The sequence below is a fragment of the Hipposideros armiger genome, unplaced genomic scaffold (genome assembly GCF_001890085.2).
Source record: "Hipposideros armiger isolate ML-2016 unplaced genomic scaffold, ASM189008v1 scaffold_26, whole genome shotgun sequence".
NCBI classification, from domain to species: Eukaryota; Metazoa; Chordata; class Mammalia; order Chiroptera; family Hipposideridae; genus Hipposideros; species Hipposideros armiger.
Genome location: NW_017731376.1, coordinates 2,854,878 through 2,876,086, shown reverse-complemented (window position 1 = coordinate 2,876,086; position 21,209 = coordinate 2,854,878). Strand labels below are relative to the sequence as shown.

Below are 21,209 nucleotides of genomic sequence, written 5' to 3'. Positions count from 1 at the left end.
ACAAACAAACAAAATAGAAACAAATTCTTAGATAAATGGAAGGGAGGTTGGCGGGAATGGGTGAAAAAGGTGAAGGGATTAAGAAGTACAAATTGGTAGCTACAAAATAGCCATGTGGATTATAAAAATACAGCTCCGGAAATATAGTCAATAATATTGTAATAACTATGTATGATGCTAGGTGGGTACTAGACTTACCGGGGGAATCACTTCATAAGTTATATATATGTCTAACCACTATGCTGTATATCTGAAACTAATATAAATTGAATGTCAACTGTAATTAAAAATTTTTAAAAAATATTTTGTTTACAAAAAAAGGTAAGTAGTAAAATTGTCTTTGTTTGCAGATGTGATGATCATCTATGTAGTAAATTTGAAAGAATAAAAAAAAATCTCTGGGAACTAATAAGCAATTATAAGAAGGTTGAAGGATATAAGGTTAATATATAAAACTCAATCATTTTACTATATACCAGAAATGAATAAGTGGAATTTGAAATTAAACACTCATTACCACATACATTTTGACCTAAAAAACTGAAATACTTAGGTATAAATCTAGCAAAATATGTACAAGATGTATATGAGGAAAACTACAAAAATCTGATGAAAGATATCAAAGAACTACATAAATGAGATATTCCATGTTCATGGTTAGAAAGACTCAATATTGTCAAGATATCAGCTCTTCCCAAATTTATTTATAGATTCAACATAACCCCAATCAAGAGCTCATGCAAGTTATTTTGTGGATATCAACAAACTGATTCTATAATTTAAATGAACAAGTGAAAGATCTAGAATAGCCAACTCAGTACTGAAAAAGAATGAAGTCAAAGAATTGACACTACCCAACTCCAAGACTTCCTATAAAGCTACAGTAGTCAAGACAGTGTTGTACTGGTTAAATTAAAAAAAACAAACAAAAAAACAACCCAGACAAACAGATCAGTGGGACAGAATAGTGAACCCAGAAATAGACCCACTTAAATACAGTCAATGTATCTTTGACAAAGGAGCAAAGGCAATACAATGGAACAAAGACAGTCTTTTCAACACATGGTGCTGGAAGAACTGGACCTCCACATGCAAAATAATGAGTCTAGATTCAGACCTTACACCCATCATAAAAATTAACTCAAAATGGGTCATAGATTTAAATGTAAAATGCAAAACTATAAAACTCTTAGAAGATAACATAGGAGAACAGCTAGGTGACCTTAGGTATGGTGATGACTTTTTGGATGCAACACCAAAGGCACCAGCCATGAAAGAAATAATTGATAAACTGGACTTTATTAAAATTACAAACCTGTGGTCTGAAAGACAAAGCTAAGAGAATAAAAAGACAAGCAACACATTGGGAGAAAATTGTGCAAAAGAGAGATCTGATAATGAATTGTTCTCCAAAATACACAAAGAAGTCTTAAACCAACAATAAGAAAATGAGCAACCCGCTTAAAAGTGGGCCAGAGACTTGAACAGACACCTTGCAAAGAAGATATACAGATGGCAAGAAAACATTTGAAATCATTGGTTGATAGGCAATTGCAAATTAAAACAGCAATGCGATACGACTACTCTATGTATTAGAATGGCCAAAATCCAAAACACTGACAACACTAAATGCTGATGACAACATGGAGCAACAGGAACTCTCATTCATTGCTGATGGGAACGCTAAATGGCACAGCCACTTTGGAAGAAAGTTTGTCAGCTTTGTAAAAACTAAACATACTCTTACCATACAATCCAGCAATCATGCTCCTTGGTGTTTACCCAAATGAACTGAAAACTTATGTCCACACAGAAACCTACACACAGATGTTCATAGACACTTTATTCATAATTGTCAAAACTTGGAAACATCTAAGAAGTCCTTCAGTAGGTGCATGGATAAATAAACTGTAATACATCCAGACAATGGAATATTATTCAGTGCTAAAAAGAAATGCACTACACCAAGCCAAGAAAAGACATGGAGGAAATTTAAATGCGTACTACTAAGTTGGAGAGACCAATCTGAAAAGGCTACAATACTGTATGGTTTCCAACTGCATAACACTCTGGAAAAGACAAAACTATGGAGACGGTAAAAGGATCAGTGGTTGCCAGGGGTGGGGGTGGGGAGAAGGATGAAAGGCAGAGCACTGAGGGTTTTTTGGGCAGTGAAAACTATTCTGCATGATACTACAATGATGGATATATGTCATTATATAATACAATTGTCAAAATCCATTAAACGTGCAACATCAGGAGGAAGCCCTAATGTAAACTATGGACTTGGAGTGATGATGATGTGTCAGTGTAGGTTCCTGGATTGTACCACATGTACCCTCTGGTGCTTGATGGTGGGGGAGTCTGTGGGGAAGTGGGAAAAGAATATATGGGAGCTCTGTGCTATATGCTCAATCTTGCTATGAATCTAAAACTGCTCTAAAAAGTAAAATGTATTTTTAAAAAAGAGTTAAGAGCTGTACAATACACACTTGAGTTTATGATTTTCAGGCCCACTACTTAACCGAATAGTGTCAGATTAAGCATTCAAGTTATTTAGAAGTCTTATAAGTCTAAAAAGAGTATATGATGGTTGGCCAGGTGGCGCGTTGGTTAAGAGGTGGCTTGGGATGCCAGAGGGCCCCACATATGAGGGCCAGTGACACTGCCCTCTACAGCTAAGATGCTGAACAACATCTCAACCTGGAGCTGGGCTGCCGTGAATTGCCGGCGACAGCATAGGCTAGAGTGGGTTGCCACAGGCTACCGTGTGTAGCCAGCAGCCAGCGTGAGCGGCCAGCAGCCGCAGTGAGCGGCCATCCAGAAGCAGGCGACTGATCTGCCTTGCCCCGGAAGAGTGCAGTGATGGTGCCAATTTGGGCCAGTGAAGCAACGTCCTCCACAACTAGACTGAAGAACAAAAGGACAGCAACTTGTCTGTTCCCCTTCACCCAATTCCCCAGCGCTGTTCCCATCCCCCAATTCCCCTATAAAAATCTTTAAAAAAACAAATAAATAAAATAAATAAAAAGAGTATATGATACTAAAAGCCCTATTAGGCAACTTCTGATCATTTATACCCCTGATAGAAAAGCTTTAAATATGGTTCTCAAAAGCCTTCTTGGTCATTTTGTTATTTAAAAAGATTAAGATAAGTTTTCTCCCCGTAAAAGTCCCATAGCTAAAGGGAAATGTTAAGGTAGTTGCATAGCTGAGTTTCTTACCTTTCTTGGGGCACTGTACATCATACGTTATTTCATTAATGACAAGTTTAAAATCATTCATTAGCAAAATTTCCATCAAGGTTGAACCTGCAATCTCACTGCCATCTGAAAGAGAAAACATTAATGCAAAAATATGCCCTTGTTTTAGAACAGTGAGACTCATTTTCCAACACATAGAGAAATGCTAACCCAGGTCTTGATAACACAGTAGTGGGCATCTGCCCTTTGGCGGGCTCCCCATATCCAACACTGTTCCCATTGGGAGAAATCCTCCCTTGTTGCTTTACCGTCCGTTCCTCCAGACCAAGCAGAGCAGGCAGGTGCTTCCTCTCCCGTCCCCCGTCAGCTGGGCTGGGATCCAGACTGATGTCCCTGGTGAGACTGTATCTGCAGTCATGCAAAGATTCAGTCGAAGTGGGAGCTCTTCACAGCGAGGCGCAGTTGTGGGGTAGGGGGTGTCACAGCAGAGCTCGTCAGGCTGTTCTGGGGCTGACCTGGTCTCTGCTGTGTCCTATCCCAGTTCCTGCCCCCTCTTCTAAGCCTGGCTTTCTGTCCCCTCTGAGTCCGCTGATGCACTCCTCACCAAAGTCCATTTCTGCTGCTTACAGCCAAGCTTGACTGGTATGTGCAGGCACACAGGTAGCAACATTTTTAAAAGCCTGTCTTTCTCTTATTTTTAATTACTAGAGGTGATAGGTTTGTGTTAGTTAAAACTTGGTGGCTAAACAGCACCACCAGCCACCACACACACAGGGCTCCCTCCCTTTCTACCTTGGGAAAGATGAAAAAAGGCAAAGCTGTGTGAAAAGGTGGAGGTGGCGGGGATAGTAATAAACATAATTAAACCTAAGGCGTAAACCTCCATTTCTGTGGTTTATTTTATGGAGGGGGAGAGAGGCAGGACAGATTCTGACAGTAATTACAAATATAGGAACATTTCAGAAAAAAAAAAGTCTCTTGGAAAACGTTAATCACAGTGTGCTTTGCACAGTTTCTCATATAGCCTACTTTGTGCTATTACACTGTTGAACTAAACTTTAACATAACCCAGGTGTTAAGAAAGCAAACTCATTGAACGATAAGCAAAACACCAGTGCTGGGTAGGAGTTTCTCTGTTATTGCTTCTTCAGAACAGTGTACGTATAATTACGTGATATAAAGACCAGGCATTTGCTTGGCTACATTGACCGGAGCGATATGAATACGTGTGATGGCAGGAATGCTGCTAGTAAAATCAGGAAGCGCCTGGCTGCCCACCTCCTGTCTGGCTCTCTGTAGTTCTTTTGTTCCAGGGGCAGCAAGTCAAATCTGCACCTGGGTCTGTTCCTAGAATTTGGCTGTTTGGGTTCCTGTTTATCAGCTAGGGTGAGATCATTTTCCCAGGAACTGCCAAGTAATTCAATCCACACTATGGGCAACCAACACTAAGGACAAGCTTAAAACACTCTTTTCATGCCCAAATTACACGCAGGCAAATACCACCTATAGAGCCTCGTTTTAAAAAGATTACCAACACACCAATAGTTTTATCTGACTTTAGAAGTGTCACCTAAAAATCTACATTTAAATGACTTCAAACCAGGTCCTTAAAATGATATTACTATAAAAAGAAATCAACTGCATATGACTTCTCAGTTGAAGTACTTACATTACCTACCCTTTATACTAATGTAGGAACAGCAAAAGATCCACGTGGCACACTTTGAAGGACCTAATGACAGTGTTGAATTTTTCACCTGTCCTTGGGCAAGTATTGATTTAAACCCCAATAAAGTGTTTTCACCCAGTCTAAAAGCTCACTTTCTCTAAGATTTCTAGTACTATTTCCAGTCTTTTTCTTTGTGGTTTATGTTTCAAAGCTCCTCAAATTATTTTTAGAAATAAGCAGGGTACACACCCATCATTGCTTTAACCTCTCTTACTTCACTCACTTAACAAGCACTTAGTGAGTATATACGACCTACCAGGCAAGCACTGTGCTCCTTTTGCATCTGCCTGCTCTTAGAAGCTTACGAAGGCAGGCCCTTGGCCTGCAGGAAAGGCCCACCTGTGTTTAGTGCTCCTGTGACTGGGGGGAATGTCTGTCAAGTTCAGGGATGGAGTATTAGGCTGTTGTGGCCATAGGACTAAAACCCAATTCTCTGACTCTGGTTTGACCAGGATGAAAGTGCCCCTTCCAGTTAAGTCCAAAGCCCTTACCGTAACCTAAAGCGAGGCTTTCCCCCTCTGCCCTTCGCCTCCTACCGCCACGCAACTCCCTCAGTAGCCGCAGAGGATTCGGCTCCCACCTCAGTGCCTGTGCCTGGAGCGCCCTTCTCCCACCTACATAGTTCTCTCATCTCTTCCAGGTCCTCACTCAAATGTGACTGTGGGGGGCACCTCCCCCTGCAACACATATACTCCCTCCACCCGCTTCATTTTTCTCCATGACACTTATTAGCTAATATTTCATATATTTTATTTCTTTACCTTGTCACTCCTTTTAAAAGGTACGCTCCATAAGAGCAGGAGTTTTTATCTCTATTGTTCTTTGTTCTACCTCTAGCATTGAGAACAGTGCCTAGCATATGTTAGGGCCTCAATAAATATTTAAGTAAATAAATTCTTTAATCTCCATTTTCTAACTTCTATATCTACCCTTTATTAGTTCTGAACTTGGGTAGGGAAGAATGTTTATTCCCTTTCAAAACTGCAACATATTCAACTTTCAAATAAGTATTCTAATCATGTACTACTATCATAAAATAACAATGCAAATTTACTCATTTATGTATAGTTGTACCCCCTGTATGTTGGCTGGAGTAAACTATTCTGTATTCTCTTTTAGGAATAGTCTGTCTAAGACAATTTCAGAAGACAAGGACATAAAAGCTATATTGTAAATTTAAAATGTCTAAATAATTAACCACTTCTGCTGGTATTAAAGACATATATATTCTTCCTGAGAACTAATTCTGTCAAAAAATATACTAGGCTGTAATTGCTTTATAACAAAGATAAATTTGCCGTTTGTGTATTTTAATTATTCACTGGCTATTTTAATCACCAAAACTGCATTTCATTTTTTCATTATTCAAATTCTGCTGAAATTTACACGCTAATGGCTATGTCATTAAAATTTTCTTAGAGAAAAAATTTTCAGCCTAAGTTTATGAAATAAAAGTGAAACTTGCATTAAACTTATTCCATTAATTTTATTCAGTAGTTTTTTTTGTTGTATTACTGATTATAAAAATGAATTGCTCAGTAAAGGCCAACCATTTATTATATAAAGAATTAAAGAATCAACTTCTTTCTAAAAAAGTAAAGAACCAAAACAAAGGTTCAGGAAAAGACAAAGTTGAAAAAATACACACACACACACACACACACACACACACACACACACGCACCTGTGGTGAAGACAGCTGCAGTTTTGATACCTTTATCTTCATTTTGTAGGTCCTGAAGGAATGAACCAACTGTTGACAAAATTGGTTTGACTACAAATTGACAGCGTTCTTTTCTGGATGGCAAAGTAAGTGTTATCAAGGGAAGGCCGTGTCTATAATTAACTGTTACTTCTGTTAAGAAAAAAAAAAGATAAATAGAAATAGATAAATTTACTTTTTTATAAAAATAACTTTAAAATACATTTCTAAAAAAAAATGCTTAAATATGGAATTCAAAGCTTCTGAATTCCTGTAATCATTTGCATGGCTCCTATAGTGCCTTCATCATACTATATTTACATATTTCTCTACCATTCCATGGCATTTTACTATAGCATGTATGACATTTTACTATAATCATCTTAAGAGTCTTCCTAGGTAAAGAGTTAAGTTCTTGAGGGCAGAAACTGCTTCTAATTCATCTGTAATTGCTCTGATTGCTGGGGTGGGAATTTGCCAAAAGACATCAGAGATATTATGGGAACAGAAAAAAGAGGAACTGAACAGATCCAGGTATAGGATGGTATGGGGTAGGGGGGATACAAAAAAAGTCTGTTTTGCTCAAAAGTCATACTTCTCACTATTTGGAAGACTGCAAATACATTAGCATAGGACTCAAAGAAGTGCTAAGAAAGCTTACCATCAGGTGGCACCACTGCACTATAAAGACGTGATTGATAGTATTTCAGGTTTCCACACAGCTTCATATATAAAACCTGTATGAAAGATTATTTTTTCTTTTAGAAAAAGTGGAAAAGTTGAAATAAGTGTCTTTACCAGAAGATTCCTTTTAACCTTATGTGGCAAGCATAATGAACACTTCAGCTGCCCACGGGTACCCAGGCTCTCTAAGCCTTTCTGGCTGCGCACCACCCGCTACTGTATGTAATATGTTGTGGCAGTGACACCAGATGGGGCTCTCAGGTTCTGGCGTGAGACCTGAAAATCCAAGAGTTGTGAGAATTTTTAAATTTGGTTCTTCCTTTTAGGTGATCATCTCAAATAAATGGATACAGCGTATTCTAGATATTTGCTTCTCAAAGTATGTTCACGGGACCAGATGCATCAACATGCCCTAGGAGCTGATGAGAAATGCAGAATCACAGACCCAGCCCAGCCTAACTGAATTAGAATCTGCATGTTATCAAGATCCCCAGGTAATTCTCATGCGCATTAGACTTTGATAAACACTGCTCTAGGTAGGTCCATGTCGTCCATTTAAATTTCAATTAATTAAAATTAAATAACACTAAAAATTCAGTTTCTCACAGTCACCTTTGCCACCTTTCTAGTGCTCCATAGTTCCATGTGCTGAGTGGCTACCGTATTAGACAGCACAGGAAGACAACACTTCCCTCATCATAGAAAGTCAGCCAGTTTTTTGGTTCCTATAGGGTATTTTGTTTCTTTTTTTCTACTTTCCATGAAAAAGTTTGTTTTTTCTTTTTTAAAAAAAAAGATTTTTTTTAATTGGGGAATTGGAACAGTGTTGGGGAATTGGGGAAGGGAAACAGCCAAGTTGTTGTCCTTCAGTCTTAGTTGTGGAGGGTGCAGCTAGCTCAGCTCCAAGTCCAGCCACCATCCTGCCGACTGTCGGTAGCTTGCAGCAACTCAGCTCAAGGTGTTGTATTCAATATAGTTGTGGGGGGAGGAGAGGGCGCAGCCCACCATCCCATGTGGAAGTCCAACTGGCAGCCTTGTTGTTAAGAGCTCACACTCTATCCACTGAGCCATCTAGGCGGCAGCTCAGCTCAAGGGGCCAAATTCAGTCTTAGTTGCGGGCGGGCATAGCCCACCATTCAAACAGGCAGCCTGGTTGCTGGGAGCATGCACTCCACCAGCTGAGCCATCCTGCCACCTGTTGGCAGCTCAGCGGCAGCTCAGCTCAGGCATAGCTCACTGGCCTATGTGGGAATCGAACCAGCGACCCTGTTGCTCAGAGCTCGCGCTCTTAACCAACTGAGCCACTTGGCCGGCCCTGTTCTTTGTTTTCTACCACTTTAGAAATCGCAGATTGAGTTGTTTCCTTTACGTGTTTAACATAGAAACATATTTATTGATAACTTTTCTAACAAAGTCTGAAGGTTTTCATTATCTTCGCCCTCCTCTTGAACACGGCAAGGATCTGTATGTGTTCTCTAGGAGCCCACTGCTGGGTCCAGAACATCTGAATGGCCACCTTACTATGGAACAGTTTTTAGAGTTTGCATTGGTGTTTGTGTCTACAGATGTACTGGTGCTCAATAACAAGGGCCAAATGACATCATGGTGCAAGTGTGAACAAAGATAGTACTGTGGTGGTAGAAGGGGCACTGAAGAACTGGTTCATAGGCATTTGGAACTCAAATGAATTTGTGCCAGAGGAATTAGCACCATAGTCATAACATGGTAGCTGTTTCATATTGATCCAGTTTTTTTAATGCATCACCCTGCAGTAGTTTGTTAACAATAACTTTGCCAATAATTATACAATGAAGTATTCTTTTATAAATTGTATTTTTTAAGTTTTCATTCATGTGAGGGTACAATATTAATTAAATAGTAAAAAATGTATTCACTGCTAAAAAAGAAAAAAGAATGACAGTAATTCAAATAATGTTCCATTATGCTCAAAATCAAAACAATCTGATCAATAAGGAAAACAAAACACCCAAATACATATTTCTAGTGTTAAACATAACCTAGGCAATTAGTTTCAACAAAACATTATCTGTCACATTAAGGTTGTTCATTTGAATTTTGTTTCTAAAAAATATAAGTCACTATTAAGATGGAGAAAAGCTGACTATTTCTTAAAATAGGTGCAACTCTCAATAAATAAATATATGTAGTATAAGTTCTCCAAGTTTGATAATGGATATTACAATACTATCTTTTACTTTTTGTAAAACTACATGAAATTGAAAAAAATGTAACCATTTGAAAACACATCAAAATTAATTCTCTACCAAAATACATCTTTAAAAATATTTAATATAGGGCCAGCCGAGTGGCTCAGTTGGTTAAGAGCTTGTTCAAGAGTGCGAGCACTGAGCAACAGGGTTTCCGGTTCAATTCCCGGCCCGAGTTGAGCTGCCGCTGAGCTGCCAACAGGTGGCAGGATGGCTCAGCTAAAACACACACATATACATATATATATTTAATATAAATGATTCTCCATGTGTAAAGGCCAAATATAACAATGTAGGGTTTAAAAGTTAAAGCCCCTCATTTTACTTCTCCATAACCCCACAACTTTTCCCAGAGGTAATCACTGTCAGTGATGACAAAGGCTCCAAACTTAATCAGGCTCCTGTGAGCCTCACTAAGTCCCACCCTGGGGGATGTCCTCCAAGAGCTCACTTTTTTTTTTTAAAGATTTTTACTGGGGAATTGGGGGATGGGAACAGCACTGGGGAATTGGGGGAAGGGGAACAGACAAGTTGCTGTCCTTTTGTTCTTCAGTCTAGTTGTGGAGGACGTTGCTTCACTGGCCCAAGTTGGCACCATCATTGTGCTCTTCCCGGGTGAGGCAGATAAGTCGCCGGCTTCTGGACGGCCACTCACAGCAGCTGCTGGCCCCTCACACTGGCTGCTGGCTGCTCATGCTGGCTGCTGGTTATAAACGGTAGCCCATGGCAACCCAACTGCAGCAAGGGTAGCAGCCTACGCCGTCACTGGCGACTCACGGCAGTCCAGCTCCAGGTTGAGCTGTTGTTCAGCATCTTAGCTGTAGAGGGCAGTGTCACTGGCCCTCATATGTGGGATCCGAACCAGGGCCTTCTGGCGTCGCAAGCCAGCTCTTAACCAACGCGCCACTCGGCCGGCCCTAAGAGCCCACTTTTAACAAGGATCTTGTGAAATTGCTTTAGCCAGAATCTCCCATCCACGATACTTGATCAAATTCTTCATCCTCTACCATCCCACAGAAATTATCTGATCACCCTAGTCTGCTTCAGCAAGAATCCTGTTAGATCAGTTTAGCCCAGAATTACCCTACCCACTTAGTAATTTTCTATCCACCAAACTCTGCTTCTCAGATATAAATTCCCACTTTTTCTTGGTGTACTTGGACTTGAGCCTAATCTTTCTTCCCCACGGCTAAACCCACTATTGTGGTTCCACTGAATAAAGTCTACTTTCCCTTCTTCAACAAGTGTCATGAATAACTTTTTTCTTTAACAATGGTTTGGTGTGTATCCTTCCACACTTTTTCTATATACTACCACCTTTATATGAGTTAAATTCTATGCTAGAGTCTGTGTATAATGCTAAAGACAGTTTATGAGTCAGGTTCCTAGATACCAATAATGATAATTCCTCATCATAAAGTACTTATCATTTAATATATAAAGCAACTACTAACAGAACTAAAGGTAGAAACTGACAAAAACACAATTATAGTAGGGGACCTAAAAACCCCACTGACAGCTAAGGATAGATCACCCAAACAGAAAATCAATAAGGAAATAATTGGCTTTAAATGACACACTAGCTGAAATAGACATAATCAATGTTTATAGAGCTTTTCATCCCAGAACACCAAAATATACATTCTTCTCTAGTACACACGGAATCTTCTCAAGGATAGACCATACGTTGGGAAACAAAACTAGCCTCTACAAATTTAAGAAGACTAAAATTATACCAAGCATATTCTCTGACCACAATGACTTGAAACTGGAAATCAACTGCAAAAAGGAAGCAAGAAAAACCACAAATATGTGGATATTAAACAACATGCTACTAAACAATGACTAGATCAATGAAGAAATAAGAGATCAAAAGATACAGAGACAAATGAAAATAATAATACAACATATCAAAATTTTGGAGATATAGCAAAAGTGGTAATAAGAAGGAAGTTTGTATCATCATTACAGGCCTACCTCAAGAAACAAGAAAAATATCAAAGAAATAACTTAACATTTCACCTTAAAGAATTAGACAAAGAAGAAAGTCCAAAGTCAGTAGAAGGAAGGAAATAATAAAAATTAGAGAATTAAATGAAATAGGGAACAAAAAGACAATAGAAAAAATTAATGCAACAAAGAGCTAGTTCTTTGAGAAGATTAATAAAATTGACAAATGTCTGGTTAGACTCACTAAGGAAAAAAAAGAAGACTCAAATAAACAAAATAAAAAATGGAAAAGAAGTTACAATGGACACCACAGAAATACAAAGGACTATTCAAGGTACCATGAAAGGCTATATGACACCAAATTCGATAACCTAGAAGAAATGGACAAGTTCTTAGAAATATATGACTTTCCTAGACCAGGAGTTGGCAAACTGTAGCTCACGAGCACATGAGGCTCTTTGGATACGTTCCGTCTCAAAAGTTTGCCGACCCCTGGAAGAGCCAATCCTGTCCCTCACAACAATTTAAAAATTATTCGAGAGCCATAAATCTATTTTTATATAATCACCATTAGGTGAATAATATCCTTTAAAAATTTTATAAATGAAACTATAATTTTATTTTCATTTTAAATTTTACTTTAGAGCAGTGGGTCTCAACCTTCCTAATGCTGCAACCCTTTAATACAGTTCCTCATGTTGTGGTGACCCCCAACGATAAAATTATTTTCGTTGCTACTCTATAACTGTAATTTTGCTACTGTTATGAATCGTAATGTAAATATCTGATATGCAGGATGTATTTTCATTGTTACAAATTGAACATAATTAAAGCATAGTGATTAATCACAAAAACAATATGTAATTATATATTGTGAAATATTTATTTCTAATTACAAATAAATGAAATTTTGTCTTAAAGCATGGAGACGGACAGAGGAGCAGTGTCTCGGTTCCTAAGACCATCGAAAATATGTGTTTTCCGATGGTCTTAGGCGACCCCTGTGAAAGGGTCGTTCGACCCCCAAAGGAGTTGCGACCCACAGGTTGAGAACCGCTGCTTTAGAGCTACACGCTCAGGGAGCCACAGTTTGCTGGCCCCTGGAGGCTCTTCCGTCTCAAAAGTTTGCTGACCCCTGTCCTATACCAAATCATGAAGAACTGGAAAATCTAAATAGACCAATTAACAGTAAGGGAATTGAAGCAGCAATCAAAAACTTGCAAAAAGGTTCAAGTCCAGGACCAGATGACTTCGTAGCACTAGTGATGTCTACCAAATACTCAAAGAAGATTTAATACCTACCCTTCTCAAACCATCCCAAAAAAATTGAAGAAGAGGAAATACTTCCTAACGTGTTTTATGAATCCAACATTACCCTGGTACCAAAACCTGGCAAGGGTAACATAAAAAAAGAAAATTACAGACCTATATGTCTGATGCATATAGATTCAAAAATTCTAAACAAAATACTAGTAGATCAAATACAACAATATAGTAAACAGATAATAAATACATCATGATCAAGTGGGGTTCATTCCAGAGTCACAAGGATGTCTCAACATATGCAAATTGATCAATGTAATACACCACATTAACAAAATAAAAGACAAAAATTATATGATCATATCAATAGGTACAGAAAAAGCATGAGAAGATACAACATCCATTTATGATTAAAACATCCAATAAAATGGCTAAAAAAGAAAAAGTACCTCAACATATAAAGACCATATAAGACAAACCTTCAGCTAATATCACACTCAATGATGAGACAAATAAAGAGTTAACAGGAGTGGGCTTGTGAGCTGGCAGGATGGGACAGGCAAAGAGTTAACAGGAGTGAACTTGTGGGCTAACAGGCATGAGCTAAACATTAACCACTTGACTCTGACTCCCCCTGGTAGCACTGTACCTACAAGCTGACAAGCACCTTACATCCATCACAGGTGAGGACAGAACAATTCACAGTTGCAGTGGCAACCCCCCGCCCCCGCACACTAATAAACATCCATCATAGATGGGAACAGGACAGTTCCCAAGAGAAGACAATGGTTATGGCAGCCCCCCTGCAAGCTGAGAAGCACTCTACACCCTGCTTGGAAAAATATAAAACCCCAACACTCCTCATCGGCGCAGCTGTCCCCCATAGGACTCTGCCCTGGCTAAACTTGCCAGCATCTCTCTCTTACCCCTCTGTCTCTGCAACTGTCTCCATCAGACTACCCTAGCAAACTTCTGCCAGTATCTCTCTTACCCTTCTGTCTCCGCAGCTCTCCCTCTCAGACTGCCCTGACAAAATTTCTCTGCCAGTTCCAAACAGAATTGTCTCTCTCTCTCTCTCTTTGACTTTCAAGATCTTCTACAGCTGTCCCTATTGAGCTCTGTCCTGGCAAAACTTCCCGTTTCCAAAATTGTCTCTCTTTGACTTTCAAGAAATCTTTGTTTACTCTGGTAGAGTCTCAAATTCTTTTTACATTCTGCAAACGACCAGGAGTTAATTCTACAGCAAGACACTCAATGGTGAAAAACTGAAAGCTTTCCTAATATGATCAGGAACAAGACAACGATGCCCACTCTCACCATTTATTTAACATAGTACTGGAAGTCCTAACCAGAGCAATCAGGGAAGAGAAAGAAACAAAAGGCATCCAAATTGGGAATGAATAAGTTAAATTGTCATGTTTTGCAGATGACATGATTCTTTATATAGAAAACCCTAAAGACTCCACCAAAAAACTATTAGAAACATTAAACAGTACAGTTGCAGGATACAAAAATCCACTATGTTCCTATATACTAACAAGAAAATTTCAGAAAAAGAAATAAAAAAAAACACCATTTGCAATTGCAACAAAAATAATAAAATACCTCGGAATAAACTTAACAAAGGACCTGAAGGACCTATACAAAACTACAAGACATTATTGAAAAAAACTGAAGAAGACACAAAGAAATGGAATGATATTCTGTGTTCAGGATTGGAAGAGTAAACATAGTTAAAATGGCCACATTATCCAAAGCAATATACAGATTTAAGGCAATCCCCATCAAAATCCCAATGGGATTTCTCAAATAGAACCAAAAATTATCAAATTTGTATGGAACCACAAAAGACCCTGAACAGCTGCCAAAGCAACCCTGAGAAAAAAGAACAAAGCCAGAGGTATCACACTCCCTGATTTCAAATTATACTGCAAAGCTACAATAATCAAAACAGCCTGGTATTGGCAGAAAAACAAATAAACAGACCAAAGAAACAGAATTGAGAATCCAGAAATAAACCCACATATATATGGGCAAATAATTTTTGACAAAGGAGCCAAAAACATACAATGGAGAAAAAAAGCCTCTTCAATAAATGGTGCTGGGAAAACAAAAGTCACATGAAAAAGAATGAAACGAACTGCCATTTGACAACATACACAAAAATTAACTCAAAGACCTAAATATAAGACCTGAAACAAATACATGTTAGAAAACCTAGATACTAACTTATGGACCTTGGTCTTAGAGAGGATTTTATGAATTTGATCCCAAAGGCAAAGGAATTAAAAGCAAAAATAAATGAAAGGGACTACATCAAACTAAAACCTTTTGAACAGCAAAATAAACCATCAACAAAACAAAAAGGCAACAGAATAGGAGATTTTTTATATTTGCAAATAATACATTCTCTGATAAGGGACTAATATCCAAAATATATAAAAAACTTATACAAGTAAACAACAAAAACCAAGCAATTCAATTAAAAAATGGGCAGAGGACCTGAATGCTTTCCCCAAGAAGATATACAAATAGCCAACAAATATATGAAAAGATGCTCAACTTCATTGGCTATAAGGGAAACGCAAATCAAAACCACAATGAGGTACCATCTTTTACCTGTTAGAATGGCTATTATCAACATGTCAACAAATAACCATTGTTGGAAAGGATGTGGAGAAAAAGGAACACTCATACACTGCTGATGGGATTTAAATTGGTAAAGCCACTATGGAAAACAGTGTAGAGGTTCCTCAAAAAATTAAGAATAGAATTACCATACGACCCAGCAGTCCCTTTTCTGGGTATTTACCCCCAAAATTTGAAAACATTTATTCATAAAGATATATGTACCCTTATATTCACTACAGCATTATTCATGGTGGCCAAGACATGGAAACAACCAAAGTGTCCTTCGATAGCTGATTGGATAACGAAGATGTGGTATATATACACAATGGAATACTACTTTGCCATAAGATGAAATACTGTCACTTGCGACAACATGGATGGATCTTGAGAGTATCACGCAAAGTGAAATAAGTCAGAAGGAAAAGGACAAGAACCATATGATTTCACTCATATATGGGATATAAAACAGAAAGCCACAAATGATCAAACCAACAAAAAACTCATTGACACAGACAACAGTATGGTGGTTGCCAGAGCAGAAGGGGAACTTGAGGGCAGGCTGATGAGGATAAATGGGATCAAATAGATGGTGATGGAAGGAGAACTGACTCTGGGTGATGAGGACACAATGCAATATATAGATTATGTATTATAAAATTGTACACGTTAAATTTGTGCAATGTTATTAAATAATGTCACCTCAATAAATTTAATAATTTTTTTAAAAAAGAAACACAATGTGATAAGCAAAGCTCAAGTGACAGTCACTGGGGTTCTAGGTCCTGCAGTAAAATGCGTTTCAGTGGAAACCTATGCATTGTCTACAGCACACTTTTCCAAGAGACCACATTTTACCCCTGCTCATTGGTTTGGAGACATTTTGCGACTATTTGTAAACTGCAGGGAACTGATGGGTATGTAAATTTCTGTCCAATCTGGCAGTGATATAAGTGACTTTCCCCCACTGTAGAGACACCAGTTTTATCTGTTTGCAATTCATCGTAACATTTTTTTCTCCATATAAACATGTGCTGGTTTAATTTTAACTTTTCACTGGTTATAACATCTACTTGGTTCCTTCATATAACAAGATTGGAATGAAAGAGGAGCTCTGTAAGAAATACAGTAAAGCCCCCAACTTACTATTTCCGTTCCGGGAGAACGTTCGTAAGTCGGATTCGTTCCTAAGTCCAACAAAATGAGTCTTATACACCTTTGACACAAATATACAATGTAAAGCCAATGGTTGAACGATTCATGTTATAAGAATGAGCGACGTCTACCATCTTTTTGCCTTAGTCCAATCTCTCAATTATTTTCACTTTTGTTTCCATGGTTATTGCTTTGCGCTTCCTAGCAGTTCCCTCCACATCACCACTGCTTTTCCTCTTGCTTCCGGACATCCTGGGCTCTGATTGAGCACTGCACTACTGTACACTATCACACTGTACAGTAAGCACACAGCAGCACAACTGTAACAATGTCCAGCAGACATGTGAGCTACTTCTGCGATTTGCTCGAATCTTCATAATGCAAGGTCCGTTCGTATCTGTGAAAGTTTGCAACTCGAATGTTCATAAGTCGGGGACTTACTATATAGGGAAAGTAACCTCATAGGGTAAGCCAACTGTAAATTCCTCGTTGGGCAGGTCACAGTGGGTAATCATGCCTCAGGCCTATAACTTCCCTAGTAAAAGGCTATATTTGCTTTAAGCAAGCCCCAACCATTATTTCTGTGCCCCTAGGTGAACACGCCTTTGAAATGCCTTTTTCAGACCACCCTTAAGAGAGCACAAAAGCTTGTTAACTATCCTGTAATCCATTCATAGAGATTTCCCTGCCTTGCTCTCTCTCACTCATGTAACCTTCCTTAATTTCTCTCCTTATTCCAAATGTATAAAAGAAACTGCAAACTGTCATTCTGGGAAGCATTTTTCTCAGTCTGTTGAATTCTTGCTTCCAGTCTTGTCCTCTGTTTGGCTCAAATAAACTCTAATAAGCTCTTACAAAATTTTTATACATGTTTGGACATTCTTTCATCGAAAAGACTAAGTAAATTCTAAATTCTAACATAAATTCTTCAACATTCTTAAAACTGCATGCGAGTCACGATTTTACCGGTTCCTGAAACTTATCTTTTAACAATCTAAAACAGAAGCAGCAACTTGAGAGTTTGGCTCTTTTGAGGTAGGAAAGACTAAAAGTAGCCCAGGGCAAGATCAAGCCAAGCATTCCAGTGATTTGATGACTTGCCCTAAGATATTTCCAATATCACTGCAACTTCCCAGGACAAGGTCCTTAATGTTGGGCAATTTAAGAACTGATTCTAGGCTTGGGCCATAAGAGCTCAGTTGGAGGCAATATAAAAGTACTGAGGCAGGGCCCGGTTGGGACCCCCATAGTAGGGGCCTGGCCACATCACAGGCCCCACCTTTCCTAGACCTACCTATGCTGTACAATAAATCATCCCCTGTGGCTTGAGCTCAGAATGTTCCCTGTCCCACCCAGTTCCCTGTCTTAGAAAATTACCCTGAAATTTAGGATTAATAGCTTTAGGCTTATTGATCACAATCTCTATGGTCTAGCATCCTTTCCAGGCTACTTCCATCATTGTTCATGGGTTGCTGACACCAGCAGAGAATCACGTTGCCAGAGGGAAGGTTCCATGCAGACACCAGGAACCTTTAGAGGAATGCCCAAATTTTCCCTTAAATACCCTAAGCCGATATGAGAATGTGAAGGCAGTTTTTGAAGGTGTTAACCTGCTGCCTTCTTAGGCTACCAGTGCTCTGACAATAAACGTTTATTCTATGGCATAATGCCTATGCTTGTCTATTGGCTGAGCTGCACAGGCAGCACGAGCCCCGGACTCGGTTGGCCTCTGGTTTCAGTACTATTGGGTTGTTGGAAAACTCATGATGCATTTTTGCAACGAAAAACATAGAAAAAATACGTCATGACTTTTCCGACAATCCAATAGCTAAAAGGGGTAAGTACAGAATGAAAGATAAACTCCTACTTACAATCTGCAATTCAAACTTCTAATATAAGAGAAATGAAATGCTTCGAAGGAACTGACAAATGTATTTTGAAGATTAACTCCATTTAGACAAGAGTCATCCAAAACTGAATTGAACATAAATTATATGTAGGGTCTTCAAAGAGATATAAGAGAGAATTTGCTTCTAGGAAATGAACAAGAAATTACAATACTAAAACTGCTAGAAATGAAACAAAAATTAGTTATTATGATCAACTATTTAGGATTCCTGGAAAAGAAAAGAAAAATCTACATACACATTTTTTTAAAAACCCAGCTTAATGGACTAAATTCTAGACTGGATCAAGTTTAAAAAAACCAAAAAAACCAAAACACTAATTAATTAGACAATATCTCACCCAGGTATAGCACAAGAAGATACAGAAACTTTCAGAATACCAGAAGCAATTAATTCTACATTGCTGGCAAGAATGTAAAATATATAACCATCTGAACATTTGACAGTTTCTTATAGAGTTAAACACACACTTCCATGTCACCCAGCAATCCCCCTTGTGGTTGTTTGCCCTACAGAAATGAAAACATGTTTGCACAACTTGTACAAATGTTATTTCACTTCCTCCCACTACAGTCATACTCCCTGGGAGAAGGGAGGGATTCGGTCTGGTTCACTGCTTTATCTGCAGCACCTGGAATTGTACCCAACACATAATACAGGGGTTCAAAAAATACATGTTAAATGAATGTATGAATCTCTTCAAGGTGCTAGGGAAAAACAACTATCAACCTAAAACTATACTCAGGAAAATTAAGTTGAAGGAAATGAAGAGATTTTCAGATAGAGATCATAGCTTCTTTCCTACAGATCTTTTAAGGAACTTTTTCAAGAAGGAGGGAACTAAACCCAGATGGAAGCCAGAGAACACTGTTATGGGCTGAATTGTGTCCCCCCCGAATTCATATGTTGAAGTCTTAATTTCCAGTACCTCAGAACTTGATTGTATTTTAAAGAGATAATTAAGTTAAAATGAAGTAATGAGTGTGGGCCCTAATCCAATATGGCTGGTGGCCTTATAAGAAGAGATTAGGACACAGGGCCGGCCGAGTGGCGATGGTTAAGAACTGGCTTGGGACGCCAGAGGGCCCCGGTTCGGATCCCACATATGAGGGCCAGTGATACTGCCCTCTACAGCTAAGATGCTGAACAACAGCTTGACCTGGAGCTGGGCTGCCGTGAGTCGCTGGCGACGGTGTAGGCTGCAGCCCCTGTGGCAGTCGGTTGCCATGGGCTACCGTGTGTAGCCAGCAGCCAGCGTGAGCGGCCAGCAGCCGCAGTGAGCGGCCGTCCAGAAGCCGGCGACTGATGTGCCTCACCTGGGAAGAGCGCAATGATGGTGCCAACTTGGGCCAGTGAAGCAGCGTCCTCCACAACTAGACTGAAGAACAAAACAACAGCAACTTGTCTGTTCCCCTTCCCCTAATTCCCCAGTGCTGTTCCCATCCCCTCAATTCCAAAAAAAAAAAAAAAAAAGTACAATGTAGTATTGTTTAAAAAAAAGAGAAGAGATTAGTACACAGACATGTGCACACACAGAGAAAGACCATGTGAGGACACAGTGAGAAGATGACAATCTATAAGCCAAGGAGAGAAACCAACACTGAGGACACCTTTACCTCGACTTCTAGCTTCCAGAATTGTGACAAAATAAATCTGTTTAAGCCACCCAGTCTGAGGCACTTTTATGGAAGCTGTAAGAAACTAATACAAACACCAAAATCTGTATTTAAATCTGCCTAATAAAAACTGCATTTTGTAGCACACAGTAGGCAGTTATCTTAATACTTTAGTCTCTCTCAGGTACTACATGAAGCATCATAAATTTTTCTTTATGATCTGGACAGTCCAAAAAGAGTGGTTAATCCATGACATGATTAAAATAGAACAGAAACAGAAGTAATGCATACAGCAGCTGGCTAGTAACCAACAATAACTTCCACATATTAAGTGTAGTGTGTCAGCCATCTTCCTCTCAGCCAGGCTACATTTATACCCCTTCCAAACACTCAGCGTTTAAGCCAGTCATTCCCACATTCTCTGCACTGACCTCAGCAAGACCCCTGAAATTATGTTCTTGTAAACATATATTTCTTTCATTCTTTCTTCCTTCCCTCCTACTTTCCTTTTTCATTTCAACAAGGAAATGGTTTTGAGAGCAAATAATGAAGGATCACAATCCAGAAAGAAGATATTAGACTAATTTACTTGCCCCACTCTAGCCTGTGACAAAATAGATTGAAATATTAAAGTATATTGGCTTAAAAATACGTTATTTATAATTAATGAATTGGAAGTTAGGCGAGTTCATCAAAAGAGAGCTACTATCTAGCACTTTGATTTTTTTTTAACAGAGAAGCAAAAAGAAATCATGAAAGCTTGGAGCTCAGTATGAGGTTCTACAAAAAATCATGACCCGCCACAGGGTGGAAAACTAATGAACCCAGAATAGGCTTCAAAGAAAAACAATTACCTAACAAAGGAGTTTGCTTACTTGGTTCACACATTCCACAGAAGAACTCCACATTAGGTGATACATAAAACACGGTTTAAAATGATTGAGATTTTACTCATTTTTTATGCTTATATTTTACCCATTTCGTTCTTCAGTATTTCTTCTGCATTCTCATTCCTTCATTCCGTGTCAAATTTTGCTCACTATAGCTTTGAATAGTGCTTTTAGTGGAAGCCTATGTATGGGTAGTAAACTCTTGGTCTATGTTATATGTTAATAAATTCAACAATTTCTGTCTTTTTCACTGT

General features: G+C 38.7%; 1 protein-coding gene across 1 annotated transcript in view; it reads right to left on the bottom strand.

Moving 5' to 3' along the window:
- The window catches only part of MCUB (mitochondrial calcium uniporter dominant negative subunit beta), a 76,074-nt gene that overhangs the window by 8,818 nt on the left and 46,047 nt on the right, over window positions 1–21,209 (bottom strand). Inside the window, exons 2-4 of the mRNA XM_019636037.1 lie at window positions 7,296–7,371; window positions 6,617–6,787; window positions 3,225–3,329 (exon numbers count right to left, since the gene is read on the bottom strand). Coding sequence (XP_019491582.1) covers window positions 3,225–3,329; window positions 6,617–6,787; window positions 7,296–7,371 — 352 coding nt within the window. The remainder of the gene's footprint in view (window positions 1–3,224; window positions 3,330–6,616; window positions 6,788–7,295; window positions 7,372–21,209) is intronic.